Genomic DNA, 15,981 nt, shown 5'->3' with positions numbered 1-15,981 from the left:
TTTCTCTGGTGGTTTCTGTATTCGTTGCTATACGATTTTTTGTTGCGATTTAGGTTACAGTGCTAGTTGCAATAAGGGTTTCTATGTAGAATTCCGTAAAAATACAAAAAAAAAAAAAAAAAAAAACTGTTTTGAAATGTAAAAAATGAAAAAGCCCCAAAAATTTATTACATTTTTTTTTTACAATAAATAATAAATCTAATTTTGAATTTTATAGTTATATGGAATATGTATTAAAAAAAGTTAACTAAAAAATAAACTATTTATATAATTTTTAAAGACAACAGTGATAATTAGTAACTTCAACGAATAAATAACATTTTACATTGTGTACCTATCTCTAAAATGCTACACATAATAAAATACTACAAATATCTTTATTAGAAAAAATAACTTAAAGTTCTATACTTATAGACCTATCTAGACTTCATCAACTTAATGATGTATTGTGTCTGTTCTTCATGTATTTTATTGTTCTTCGTTTATGTAAGAGATCTTCCTACCATGCTAAAATGAAAATTATTACACGAGTTATTTATAATAAATAATGTGATAACAGTTAGAAATCAAATATTTCTAGAGCTAGGAACAAAAAACATGTCCACTAAACGAATCCTAAAAAAAATAAAAACCACATAAACTACTTTATTATATGCTTAGTAATTAAATAATAAAAAATATGTTCACTAAATGAATCCTTAAAAAAAATTGGACAATGTTTCCCTGTTTCGACAATATTTCCCAATTTAATAACTATATCAGAATGCAACAAACAACGCAAGCAAATTTCGTATCAAGACAAAAATCAGAAAAGCATTTAAGAATATAATAATTTACCACTCATCCGACCGTATTACATGTATTTCACAAAACTTACTTCACTACGGATGAATATTTAAGATATTCAAACTCTTCTAACATGCATATTAATTCTCTATTCACCGCAATACAATATATCACATAACTTACTTTACTACGGATGAATTTCTAAAATATTCAAAGTCCTATAATAGTTTTATAATTAGTGAAAATAAATAAGTCAATAACGTACTTCTAGCTAGCAATCAATGATCACCAAAATTTTATTTTATTTTCCAATAACAATCCACAACCTACAATATTAAAATATAATATAAAAAAGTTCAAAATAAATATTAAGTTAGAATAGTAACAAGTAACTAATACATATATAACTAGTAACTACATACTAAGTAAATATAGTAACTAGTAACTACTTACAATAATGTTCTTGAAACTTCTTAGAAATCAAAACCAAATTCACCCAATAGATCTACAATTAAGTATAAACAAGGACTAAAAAATTATTACATAATTAGTAGAATATAGTTACTAAGACTTTCTCAATCTATATCTATATATTTATATAATTGTGTTGTTAGGATAGGTGAGGTGGAGTTCTAACTTTTCAAGAAACCAATTTTTTTTTTTCTCAATATTTCACTATTTTTTTTTTTTTTTCTAATTGTGGTGTTAGGATAGGTGAGGTGAAGTTCTAACTTTTCAAGAAACCAATTTTTCTTTTTTTCTCAATATTTCACTATTTTATTTATTTTTCTAATTATTTTTCTTTATTAATTCATACTCACACTAATTCTCTCACATTAATTCTTAGTGTCTTTTAATTGACATATGAAAAATTATTATTATTATTAAAAAAAAGAATATTTTCAGTTACCAGTGTAATTATTATCATGACTATTAATATTATTTAGTTACAAAATAAACATGAGGAGTAAATAATAAAAATATTATATACATATAAGTTATCTACTAGATGAGAGTTACGTGGCGAGCCACGTAAATATTAGTTTTATATAAGTTCTAGTGGTTTTTGTTTGAGAATTCAGTAACTAAGCAACGACAACAACAATAGTAGATAGATCTATTTAAGTTTTTCATATTTGTAAAGAAATAAAAAATAAAATTTAAGTTAAAAATAAATAATATTTAATCTAGAGTACTAAGAGATCAAAACAATCCGCAGTTTGGGGTCGCATCAATTGTAAGGCAGTAAGTCAAATCTTAAATACTAAAAAAAACTTTGAGATAACTTGCCAACAATGTTTCTCACGTTTAGTTCTTCTTCTTCAGCTTTTAAATCTACATTAAATCTGAAATTCCGTATTTTAATATTCCCAGTTTGATTATTTAATTAAATGATTAATTAAATGCGGAATAATAAAACTGGTACTGAAAAGAGTTTTCTGTAGTTACAGAATGCAACTCCGTAACTCCAGAGAAACCCAGAAAAACAAACAGTGCATAAAAGTAAAAACACACAAGATTTTTGTACGTGGTTTCAACAATCCTTTCAGATTGTTACTAGTCCACGGGGCCACGCCCAGAGATAAGATTCATTAGATCGGTATCAAAAATACAAAGTAATTGACTTATGCATAAATAGACTCCCTCTTATTGTATGCCGCAAGCTTGATGTATTCCACCTACTAACCGAATCTTGATAAAACTCCAAGTGCTCGAACTCCCTTCGATCACCTTGAAGAGTGCTTGAATCCTCCCGATTCAAGGCTTAAAGGCTATCTCCCGAAAGCCTATACAACCATCTCCCGAAGGTTGTGTGCTTGTATCCTCCCGATGCAAGACTTCAAAAGCAATCTCCCGAAAGCTTGTAAATACCCTTCTCCCGAAGGTGCACTGATGTTCTTCTTCGTTGTAGACTTGAATACAGACTCAAGACAATACAAACAACAAATAAACAAAGTAAGAGTAGAACAACTCTTCTCTACAAATCAAAGACTCTCTTTTCTAAAGATATGAATGAAATTCAAAGATACAAGAGAGGTACCAAGAGAGGTACTAAACAAAGACACTCTTTCCTTAAGATATGAAAGCAATTCTAAGTGTATGAAAGAGATACAAAACCTAGCTACTATAAGATGTATTTATAATGAATATACATATCATAGACAGCTTACATTCGGTCTGAACAAGACCTCAACCCACTAGAAACTTCCCTAAAATAATTCTTCAATCAGTCCAGGAATTTCCGTTTCTGTACATACAGAATCGTGGGCAGTAACTACAACTTTCCTTTTATAGAAAAGGAAAGTCTAGCTCCGGTTTTCTCTTCAAGAAACCTGATCTAAGAAAATGGGAAACTCAACACAAGATCAGATTACACAGCTGGTTAGATAAAAACGAAATGGGTAACCAAACTTACCATTTTTACCTTTTTTCCAAAAATAGGAAAGCTAGACAACTTTCCTTTCAAGTTTGATTTACACAAATATGGAAACCAAATCAATATATGCCAGCCGAAATATGCAATAAATAATAAAATATTTTTGTCAATTAAATATGCCAAAAATGGAATTAACAATCTCCCCCTTTGGCACTTTGATTGACAAAACATTTTATTATGAGAAAACCTGCATCAAGTGTTAGAAACCAAAGCAAATAGCTTTTTAAAGATACAAGAGTATAGAAAATACTCCCCCTGCATGAAAGCTCTCTAACACATAAAACATAGAACTTTTTTTGGACGAAAAAGCTTGCAAACCGAAGAACACAACTTTTTAAACGGAAAAGTGTTAAACCACAAACAAGACAACTCCCCCTAAATACAAGGATCCAGAGTTGTAACACATAATCCACAAAAAATAAGTACTACTCCCCCTTTTTGTCTATCAAGGAGCCAAAGATAACAAAAACAAACATGAACAAAGTCATAAATTCAAATAAACATTAATAAAAAGCAAAAGATAAAAGATTGAACCACTTATTCATCATCATTGGGTCGGAAGTATTTCATGATGCTGTCCATCTTCCTAAGAAGCAAGGCCTGACTTGTCTCCATTCTTCCCAAACGCAAGTTGAATTCTGCCATTTCTGTAGGAGCAGAAGTGGAAGCAGATCCAACAGCAGGATCATTTGTAAGACCAGGGGAAGCAGACCGAGCCTTTCTTTGAGCAGCTTTTCCTTGAGGAGGCTTCTCAGGAATTTTAAAAGTGCTTCCAACAGCAGGCATCTCAATTGATTCATTCTCAAGAATCAATTCCTCTTGATCAGATAAAATTTTATAGATTAAGTGAGGAAAAATGAGATTGAGCCTAGGTTTCTTACCCTTTCGAAGAGAGACAATTTGCTCCCAAATCATGTCAGCCAAATCAATTTTAGCACCAATTGAAACTTTATATAAAAAGAAAGCAAGTTCATTTGAAACATTTACCGGATTGGAGCAAGGAAACCAATTGGATAGGGCAAACCTCATGAGAGCAGCATGTTGATAGGTGAGTTGAGACATATGCATGGTGTCGGAGAGTTCAATTTCATCATCACCAGAGAGATAACCGAACACCTTTTGACGATCAAACTCCACATCAGTTGGCTCAATTCCCATAGGCAAATTGAGAGCCTCAGCAACATCCTTCACAGTAAAGGAATACCAATGTCCTCTGACAAAGACTTTGCCAAACATGAAAGAGTCCTCATCGAGAAACTCATCAGTGATGTTAGCATAAAATTCCTTCACAATTCTATCCACATACCCATCAAAACCGATCAAGGTATCTACCCATTGTCTTTCTTTCAACATGTTATACACTCCAAAAGGCTTATGAGCAATAACATTAAAATTTTTCTCCACAGTAAAATTCCTCTTCTCATAGAATTTCATATCTCTAGCATGATCATTATAACAAAAATAATGAGAGTGGGGCTTGAAGTTATCAAGAGAAATACCAGAGGGTCTCTTTCTTTTCTGTGGAAGAACAGGATTAGAGACAATGGGCCTTTTTCCTTTGTCCTTCTTTGGAACAGCAGGAGGCACTGGAGCGGTGCACGTAGTGACGGGCTCGGTTTACGGTTCTTCACTCTCGGATCCAGAATCATCAACAACAGGAAGATCTTTGGGCACAAATTCTTCACTTGAATCGGACAAGCCCTCTGAATCATGATCCTCCTCACTTTCTTCTGGTTCAGAATCCGAGGAAGAGACCGAAGGGGGATTCTCCTTGAGATTTTTGGCCTTCGAAGATGAAGAAACCACCTTTTTCCCTTTGGATGCAATTTTAGGTTTAACCACTTCAGGCTTTGAAGGAGTGGAAACCTTGGACCTTGTTCGAGAACTCACCGTGGGCAAGGTCACCAAAGCTTGGTCGACATTGGGAGCCCCATTCGAAGAAGAGGACTTCGACAATGTGTGATCGGATGAATGAGATTCATCATGATCACCCAACCCAGGTGTTGGAGAAGCAATAGGAGAGGCACCAACAAGAGGAGATGAGAATTTTGCCACTGATTTTCGAGCTTGGGTCTTCGATTTCTTGGCAGACTTCGTCGGAGCAGAAGACGAACCAGAAGCTCCAGTTGCTGGTGGAGGCGGCGCAGGCGGAGTCACCGGTGAAGCAGACGCTGATCCCCGAGTGGGCTTCTTGGATGGTTGGGCATTCTTAGTTTTGGCCATTTTTTCTTTGAAACCCTAGAACACAATCCCTCTTACACTTTGAACAATGTTAGACCTTTGAAAAAAAATAAAAAGAGAAGAGAGAGTGGTGATCGTGGGATTAAGGGAAGTTGAGAATATATAACTTTCAATTTTTAAATGCCCAAATTAAAAAAAAAAACTGAAAAAGGAAGGTAACTTCCTTACCTTTGACCCACGTGTGGAAAGAAAAAAAAAAGGAAACCAAAGAAAGTTTTTTCAAATGTGGTCAATGTTTCCTTAAATGAAAAAAGGAAACCATATCTTCCCACAAAATCCAAGAAATAATAACCCCACCAAATCCGAAAATGCCACCAACAAGGAAACCAAAAATAAAATTACTTATTTAAGAACAAGTTTCCTATATACACCAAAAAGACCAAATCTCCACAAATAAAGGAAACATTCTACATAAATAAATACAATTAAAACATGTTTCCATAAAATAAAAAAATAAAAGAAAAAATATATACAAGGATTCGAAAATGAATTCGAAAAAAAAATATGCCCCCCTTTTTCTTTTATTTTTTCAACAGATGCCCCCCAAAGAAAAAAATGCAAATAATGAACAAGAGAACACACCAAGACACAAAAAGCACTAATCACCACTTAAGAGCAAAAATTGTGTCTAAGAACAAAATGAAACATAACAAAAAAATAACAAAATTTTTAACAAAGCTCACTTGACAACTCGATCACGAACCCTTTTTTTTTTTTATTATTTATTTATTTTTTTTTTATTTTTTTTATTAAAAGACAGAAAAATAAAATAACCTTGATATTTTTGCAACTAGAATTCACAATGTCCATTTGTCTTTGTCCCTGATGAAAACATCAAACTCATAAGAATAATCAGAAATTATTTTATCAAACTAATGAAATAATAGAATGAGGTCATACCGGTTCACAGGAAAAATTGACTCCATCACCAAGAATATTAAAGCACATCAAACAGTATGTAATAGCTTTATAACACCATTTTCGAGAATAAACAAATTTTACCACAAACTGTGTCAAGCATTAGTGTGTGAAAGTGTAAGCAGGGAACATTGCCCAATTTGTCAAAAAGACTTTTTCTGAAAAATTGTACCCATAGGAGACGCTGTCACACTACCTCAATGGTAGCCCTTTTCAATGGTAGCGTATCTTCTACATAACTCCTAATTACATAGTTCCAACTTACTCAGAGATGGCTTTCACACATTGAGATAGGTAGCTCTATTCATCCAATGGAGCTTGAACACACAGTTTTTGAACAACAACATTCGAAAATGGTAGCTTACATAACACTGTTTGATGAACCTGAATATTCCTGTGAGGAGTGGACAATTTTCCTGACAAACCTGTATCACATCATAATATTACAACATTAGCAATAAAATAATGACTGAAATTCTTATAAGGTTGAAATTTTCTTCTAGGACAAAGACAAGACACTATGAACTCTAAGACAACTCAAATATCAAGGACTATGGAAAAATAAAAGCATTAAACAGTACAAACCCCTAAGGATTTCCTTAGAGAAATAAATCGGACCGAGTCAAGAGCTTTAGTAAAAATATCTGCAATTTGTTTGCTAGTTTCAACATATTCTAAGACAAGAATTTTATTTTCCACAAGCTCTCTAATAAAGTGATGACGAATGTCTATGTGCTTAGTGCGAGAGTGTTGAACAGGATTCTTAGAAATGTTTATAGCACTAGTGTTATCACAAAAAATGGTTAAAGTTTTCAAATCAAACCCATAATCTGCCATCATTTGTTTCATCCATAACAATTGGGTACAACAACTACCCGCAGCAATGTACTCAGCCTCTGCTGTGGACAGAGAGATTGAGTTTTGCTTCTTGCTATGCCATGAAACCAAATTGTTTCCAAGATAGAAACATCCACCACTAGTACTTTTTCTATCATCAGCATTACCTGCCCAATCAGCATCACTAAAGCAAACAAGGTTAGAATTAGTGTCTTTTGAAAACCAAATCCCAAAATCAATAGTGCTATTTACATAGCGAATGATTCTTTTCACAGCAGAAAGATGGGATTCCATGGGATTAGCCTGATAACGTGCACAAACACCAACACTATAGCAAATATCACGACGACTAGCAGTAAGATAAAGCAAACTTCCTATCATACTTCGATACAAAGTTTGATCTACCTTTACTCCTTGTTCATCTTTGCTTAATTTCAAAGTTGTGCTCATGGGAGTGTTGGTATGTTTGGCTTTTTCAAGGCCAAATTTTTTCACCAAATTCTTTGCATACTTGCTTTGAGTGACAAAAGTTCCCTCATCTGATTGCTTCACTTGAAGACCGAGAAAATAAGTGAGTTCACCTACCATACTCATTTCGAACTCCTTTTGCATTTGGGAAACAAAAACCTGCACTTCAGAGTTAGAAGTAGTTCCAAAAACAAGATCATCAACATATGAAAAAATAATATCAAATTGAATGTGTGTGATGAACTGTGTTTTAATAACATTTCCTTTTCTATAACCATGAGAGTGTAAAAACTCAGATAGACGCTCATACCAAGCACGGGGTGCTTGTTTCATGCCATACAAAGCCTTGTCTAAAACATGATCAAGAAGGTGGGAATCCTTAATCGCTCCATTTTGTTGTGGGATTTTAGGAGCAGAAAGATTATGAAAAATACCATAGGATTTACAGAATTTACCATACACAGTATTTTCAAAATCTTTTCCATGATTACTCTTACCACAAACTATCTTACCAATGTTGCAATCTTTTTGAACTTTTAATTTCAAGCAAAGATACTTAAGAACATCAAAAGTATCAATGTTTTCTCTAAAAAATTCTGCCCATGAAAACCAAGAGAAATCATCAACACACATAAAAATATACCTCTTACCATTCAAGCTTTCAACCTGGATTGGACCCATTAAGTCCATATGTAGGAGTTCGAGAACTCTGGAAGTATTCACATCAGAAACACTCTTATGAGAAATTTTCAGTTGCTTACCAAGCTGACATGGTCTACATTTTCCCAAGGACTCCTTACCTAATTTAGGTAATCCTTGAACAATTCCTGCATTAGACAATCTCCTCAGATTTTTAAAATGAATATGACCAAGTTTTTCATGCCATAAATCAGTGGTGTTAATAACAGAGTGACAAGTAGCATAGGTAGTGATGGTGTAACAGTTATCATTAGATCTGAACCCTTGCAAGACAATTTCACCAAGAATATTATACACATAACAATGATTACTATCAAAGCTCACAGTATAACCCTGATCACAAATTTGACTAATGCTAAGAAGATTAGCTTTTAGTCCATCAACCAACATGACATTCTTCAATCTAGGAAGCCCTTCGAAATTGAGAGTTCCTATCCCTATGAATTTTCCAACAAGACCGTTACCAAAAGTAACTTCTTCACACTGCATTGGTCTGATGTTCTCAAGATATTCTTCTTCACCTGTCATGTGTCTAGAACACCCACTATCAAAGTACCACATGTTAGTAGCAATAGTTTTAAAACAAGAAGAACCTACCAAGCATTTATTTTTGACAACCCATTTTTGTTTTTGTAAAACATGTTTATTTCCAAGGTAATTAGATTTAAACATGTTTTGCATAGTGATGCATTTAGGTCGAATGTGACCTTTTCTCCCACAAAAATGGCAAATAGGGATGAAACGTCTTCCATTCCCTTTAGAATTGTCAAACTTACCGTGGTGCTTCTTTTCGTAACGACGAGAGTGCTTTCTTTGTAGAGACAGAAACCTGCGAGGTAGAAATAGTTCTTCCAGAAACAAAACTATTAGATTTAACAAAAGTGGTATTAGAATTAGGTTGATTAGAAACATAACCTAGACCAACATGATTGGTTTGGCCAGATTTTTGAATTTTTTCAAAGATGGTGGAACCTGGATTTAGCATTTTCACATTCTTTTTAATGTTACCAAGTTCCTTGGTTAAAGAAATAATTTTAGACTCTTTTAAAGATAGTTCAGATTCACAACATTTAAGTTTATCTTCCAACTCATTAATGTTGTTACACAAGACTTTATTATCTTTAACCAGGGAGCGATTTTCAGCACATTTTTCCATCAACTTACCAAATATTATCTTGTAGGATTCAACCATAGAATTCTCATCAATTTCTGACTCATCTGATTCGGATCTAGATTCTTCCTTGTTGTCATCGATCAAGATATTATTCATGCAAATGGTTTTTCCTGTTTTCTGCAAATTTCTTGACAAAACACTTGTTAAAGCAACCTTTTTTCTTTTTCATCTTCACTACTTTCAGAATCATCACTCCAAGTAACATTCAATCCCTTTTTATTTTTCTTTAAGGTATTGGCACATTCAGATTGAATATGACCATACCCTTCACACTCTCTGCAACGAATACTTTTGTTAGATGAAAAAGGTTTAGAGGGATTGTTACTTGAAATGTTACCATTTGAGTTCTTTGAAAAGTTCATTTTATTTCCAACAGATTTCATGTATCTTTGGAAATTTTTTGCTAACAAGGCCATTTCATCATCATTTTCATCATCAAAAACAATAATTTCAGAATCATTGAAAGCATTATCATTGATTTTCTCATTCGAGAGACTCTGCTTACTCTTTTTCTTGATCTGTTGATTCAACTCAAAAGTTCTTAAAGATCCCATGAGTTCCTCAACCTTCATTTTGCCAAAGTCTTTTGCCTCTTCCATTGCAAGCAATTTTGTATCAAACCTGTCAGGAAGAACTCGAACAATTTTTCGAACCAAGACAGATTCATCTAATTTTTCTCCCAAGGCAAAGAACTCATTAGAAATATCAGATAATCTTTCATAAAAATCATTTAAAGTTTCAGTATCTGACATTCTCAATTCATCAAATCTAGTTTGCAACATGGTAAATCGTGATCTCTTTACATCAGGAGTACCTTCAAATTGAATTTGAAGGATTTCCCATGCTTCCTTTGCAGATTCACAAGATGAGATTAATTTAATAAAACCTTCACCAACACCATTAAAAATAGCATGTAAAGCTTTATTATTATAACCAGACAATTTTTCATCTTCAGTGGTCCAACTGAGTTCAGATTTTACCTGAGTATTACCTTTTTCATCATTTTCAGTAGGTTGAGACCAACCTGTAAGAATAGCTCTCCATGCCTTCTCATCTTGCGATTTGATGAATGCTCTCATCCTGACCTTCCAATAAGTATAATTCGACTCATTCAAAAGAGGAGGTCTAGAGATGGAACTTCCTTCTGCAAACAAAGACATCTCACACAAAACAAATTAAACGGAATAACCTCAAGATCTCACTAAGAGTTTAGTGACTTGCTCTGATACCAATTAAAATTCCGTATTTTAATATTCCCATTTTGATTATTTAATTAAATGATTAATTAAATGCGAAATAATAAAACTGGTACTGAAAAGAGTTTTCTGTAGTTACAGAATGCAACTCCGTAACTCCAGAGAAACCCAGAAAAACAAACAGTGCATAAAAGTAAAAACACAAAAGATTTTTGTACGTGGTTTCAACAATCCTTTCAAATTGTTACTAGTCCACGGGGCCACGCCCAGAGATAAGATTCATTAGATCGGTATCAAAAATACAAAGTAATTGACTTATGCATAAATAGACTCCCTCTTATTGTATGCCGCAAGCTTGATGTATTCCACCTACTAACCGAATCTTGATAAAACTCCAAGTGCTCGAACTCCCTTCGATCACCTTGAAGAGTGCTTGAATCCTCCCGATTCAAGGCTTAAAGGCTATCTCCCGAAAGCCTATACAACCATCTCCCGAAGGTTGTGTGCTTGTATCCTCCCGATGCAAGACTTCAAAAGCAATCTCCCGAAAGCTTGTAAATACCCTTCTCCCGAAGGTGCACTGATGTTCTTCTTCGTTGTAGACTTGAATACAGACTCAAGACAATACAAACAACAAATAAACAGAGTAAGAGTAGAACAACTCTTCTCTACAAATCAAAGACTCTCTTTTCTAAAGATATGAATGAAATTCAAAGATACAAGAGAGGTACCAAGAGAGGTACTAAACAAAGACACTCTTTCCTTAAGATATGAAAGCAATTCTAAGTGTATGAAAGAGATACAAAACCTAGCTACTATAAGATGTATTTATAATGAATATACATATCATAGACAGCTTACATTCGGTCTGAACAAGACCTCAACCCACTAGAAACTTCCCTAAAATAATTCTTCAATCAGTCCAGGAATTTCCGTTTCTGTACATACAGAATCGTGGGCAGTAACTACAACTTTCCTTTTATAGAAAAGGAAAGTCTAGCTCCGGTATTCTCTTCAAGAAACCTGATCTAAGAAAATGGGAAACTCAACACAAGATCAGATTACACAGCTGGTTAGATAAAAACGAAATGGGTAACCAAACTTACCATTTTTACCTTTTTTCCAAAAATAGGAAAGCTAGACAACTTTCCTTTCAAGTTTGATTTACACAAATATGGAAACCAAATCAATATATGCCAGCCGAAATATGCAATAAATAATAAAATATTTTTGTCAATTAAATATGCCAAAAATGGAATTAACAAAATCTTCCTTTTAGGAGCCTCTTAAATCATTCTTGTACTATGAAAGACATCATATAAGCAATCAACTTTGCAGGTCTGGCTACCCTTTATTTATGTTAGAACATAGCTGGGCAGAGTGTACCAAAATTTTTAAAGTTACTTCTACACATACCATAACCACAATATAGATGCCTCAAAAAACAATAAATATTCTAAGCAAGGAACTTGAAGTAAGTCCATAGAATTTGTGGTATTTTAGGTAAATAATACTGTAGAAAAAGCATATATCCAATCAGCCAAAGCATTTAGCAAATGAGTGACACAATGAAATGGTTCATTTTCATACCTTGCACATCGGAAAGCATGGTCCTTTCACCCAACAGAGTCAAGAAATTAGATCAAACTAACTCAAAAGTTAATAAACTAAAAATGTATAAACACTCACTCATATCCCGTGTACTTGTTAGGGATAACATTATATTAACTCCATGATCACAGAGGTTCTCATCACCTAATGTTATTCAGATCATCTCATCAATCAAAACAAAAAAAAAAAAGGTATTATCATTTGTTATGAAGCAATTACTTATAAGTATTGGGATTTAACAAGAGCATACTTCAGCCTGACCATCTGTGATGAGAGGAACAACAGCCCCAGCTCCTCCAAGTCTCCTCATGCTAAGAACCTGACAATAAGAGTCATTGAGTCATTTTTAACATGGTTAGTTAAGTGATTGTTTCATTTGAACACTTTTGCAAACACAGTGTGCATTGTTTCAGAATTATTTCCATATTTCAAATAGAAATTTGTCAAAACTATTTTCATCAATGAGAACTATTTATGAAAGTTTATGGCAGAAATTTCATGCGATCCACCAAACACCAAAGGAAAAAAAATAATAGAAGAACAATTTGACCCAAGCAATAACAACGTACTAAAGAAAATGAACAAAAAACAAAGATAGAAAGCTTTTAATTGAAATTAATATATACCTTGTATGGACACAATTTCTTCCTGAGTCAGCAAAGAGAAAATCTAGACTCACTCTTGCAGGTTCATTGCCACCCCCTAATTCAGGAACAAACAGGGAAAGAATTGGATCAGTAGGAGACCAACTGAAATCCATCACATTCTCGACCTTCAAGGATTTCTTATCAAGAAGAAAGAAGTTTTCTGTCTCATAAACAGAGATCAGATTTTTCCCCAGCCTTGCAAAATATTTATCTTCTTTTCCACCACCCCATCTGAAAAATCATGTAACCCATTAATGTATGATGTAAAAAAACACAATCATAATGTTGTAAATAACATTGGCAATATCAATATCAAGAGGGAAAATATATAGTACTTGAAAACAGGCCAAGATACCCCTGACACACCACCGCTTCCTGCAATTGCAAACTCATCGGTTGTGCCCTTGAAATCTCTCATAACCTTTCCAGTTCTTACATCAAAAATATTGATGACAACTCTCTGCACCAAAAGTTCTCATAAAATATGAGAGAGAGAGAGAGAGAGAGAGAGAGATAGATTTAAATCTAGATCTAGAAATAGAACTTAACGGAGATCTCTAGAGGGACCGCCGATTGTGTGCTCGGCCGGTGGGCGGAAGTGCTGGGTCGGAGATGAGAGAGAAGGTCGGAGATGAGTCGTGGCTTGAAATGGGTTACGTTTTATTTTGTTTTTAACTACCGAAGTATTAGGCGCAACAGTATCTGAAACAAATGAGTTGCGCCATATGAGAGTATATTCATTCTAGATAATTATTTAATTATTGATAATCGTTATTCAATAATCCTTCAAAGGGAGAAAAAAAACTTGAAATCCAATCAATGTACCTTTAAGAACCATTTGTAAAATCTTGAAATTGAAATTGTCCATTAAAATTGAAAGTTGAAACTCACCTGGCAAGAAGAAGAATGCACCGTTCTCTTTATTAATATCAAATTATTCAATAAAACTTTTAAAACTCCATAGGAGTGCCACAAAATGGATTGAACATTGATATTTGATCGTTCAATGGGATTTATCCGATTTGAATTTCATGGCTCGGTGTTCATAGAAAGAGTGGAGGAGGCACTTAGAGAGGAACTGAAGTCCGGTGTATTAGTCGACTGGGAGTGGGAGTCGACTGATCCTAGTCGATGATGATGTGACTGAGAAAAATTAGATTTGGCTTTTCGTGTTAGGGTTATACAATTCATATACGATTCAAAATAATATTAATTTTTAAAACATTAATATTAATATATTTAGATAATAATAATACTAACAGCCTTATTTGATACGGTTTGTTAGAGAGATATGTGCCTAAGATGATTTTTTTTTAATTTAAAAAAAGATTATTTAATTTTTGGGTTTAATTATTGGGTTTATTTGTTAACGGAAGATCAAACATATTAACATCGTTAAATTTAATAGAATATTGTTTTATTTTTAAGGTATAAACCAAGAAACTAAGAAATGCCGTTAGATAGACACTTTTAATATATAAAGATAAAGATACATAATGTAATATATGAGTTACAATTTATAAATGAGAAAGTTGAAAAGACATAAACACATAGTAAATGAATGAATGCATATATATATATATATTCCTATCGTATACTACATCTGCGTACATGATCTAAAATTGTTAGCATTTTTATCACATCTAATTTACTTTCACTGTTTCTTGCTCCCAAATATTTTGTATGTTTTTGTTCTTCACTCTCTCATCAAGAGCTCACAACATCATATTTTTTAATTATATTATTACATATAGAATAAGATTATCACAACGATCTAATGTATATATCTCAGGTTTTTTTTTTCAATAGACTTTTTTATTCTTATTCAGTATTGTAATACTATTTTTCTTATTTTATTCAGGATATGTATTTTATATGATACACACAAGAATAAATTGCTGTTGTTTTTCATTTACATGTACTGATATGATTTTAGCTTTTTTATTTTTTTTAGAGTGCATTATTTTCTCATCTCTAATATTTTTGATTATTTTTTTTTCTCTTTAAAAAAAGAAAAATAATTGTATTATAATTGAGATATATATTATTTAATATTTTATTTTTTTTTATTTAAAAGAATTAATTTTTTTTAAAATAATGTATACTGTTTTTGAAAAAAAAAATATTAATGTTTCTTAGATATGTACTTCCATTAAATTAAATCTTTTACATATTTTTAGGTAATCTTTTTTTTTTCTTAAAGAAAGAAATTTTTTTATTTTTATTCAGTATTTAATACTATTTTTCTTATTTTATTCAGGATATATATTTTATATGATACACAAATAAATTGCTGTTGTTTTTCATTTAACATGTAGTGATATGATTTTAGCTTTTTTATTTTATTTAGAGTACATTATTTTCTCATCTCTAATATTTTTATTATTTTTTTTTCTCTTTAAAAAAAGAAAAATAATTGTATTATAATTGAGATATATATTATTCAATATTTTAATTTTTTTTATTTAAAAGAATTAATTTTTTTTAAAAATAATGTATAATGTTTTTGAAAAAAATAATATTAATATTTCTTAGATATGTACTTTCATTAAATTAAATCTCTTACATATTTTTAGGTAATCTTTTTTTTTTCTTAAAGAAAGAAATTAAACAATGTAAAAGTAATATTCTCTATAATTTTTAACAATTTATATATATAATTTTTAACAATTTATATATATATATATAATTTTTAAAAATTTTTTTTTGTTAGAATGCATTATTTTCTCATCTCTAAATTTGATTTATTTTTTTTCTCTTTCAAAAAAAGAAAAATTGTATTATAATTCTAGCTTCTAAAAGTGTAATGGACTATTATTAAACTCATTAGACAGACATATATAATATTTAATATTTTATATTTTTTTAATTTAAAAGAATGAAGAAATTTTAAAAATTATGAAAGTTTTTTTTTTTTTTTGAAAAAAAAAACTATTAATGTTTCTTAGATATGTACATTCATTAAAT

At 31.9% G+C, this 15,981-nt stretch overlaps 1 protein-coding gene across 1 annotated transcript; it reads right to left on the bottom strand.

The window, feature by feature from the left end:
* Positions 1 to 12,322: 12,322 nt before the first annotated feature.
* LOC115704706 (eukaryotic translation initiation factor 3 subunit B-like) lies at positions 12,323 to 13,877 on the bottom strand. Its single transcript, XM_061111699.1, has 4 exons — positions 13,564 to 13,877; positions 13,350 to 13,474; positions 12,994 to 13,245; positions 12,323 to 12,686 (listed from the first exon to the last, which is right to left on the bottom strand). Exons 2-4 carry the CDS (start codon positions 13,430 to 13,432, stop codon positions 12,674 to 12,676), a joined length of 348 nt encoding a protein of 115 aa, XP_060967682.1. The 5' UTR covers positions 13,433 to 13,474; positions 13,564 to 13,877; the 3' UTR covers positions 12,323 to 12,673.
* Between the last annotated feature and the right edge of the window lie 2,104 nt (positions 13,878 to 15,981).

This window comes from Cannabis sativa, chromosome 3, assembly GCF_029168945.1.
Source record: "Cannabis sativa cultivar Pink pepper isolate KNU-18-1 chromosome 3, ASM2916894v1, whole genome shotgun sequence".
NCBI lineage: Eukaryota > Viridiplantae > Streptophyta > Magnoliopsida > Rosales > Cannabaceae > Cannabis > Cannabis sativa.
Note: the sequence above shows the minus strand (reverse complement) of the source record. Positions and strands in the feature narration are given on the sequence as shown.

Coding starts and splice junctions, on each gene's coding strand:
- LOC115704706 (XM_061111699.1), bottom strand. CDS start 13,432: ATGAGAGATTTCAAGGGCACAACCGATGAGTTTGCAATTGCAGGAAGC. Junction 13,246..13,349: donor GTATCTTGGCCTGTTTTCAA/GTACTATATATT, acceptor ATGATTTTTCAG/ATGGGGTGGTGGAAAAGAAG.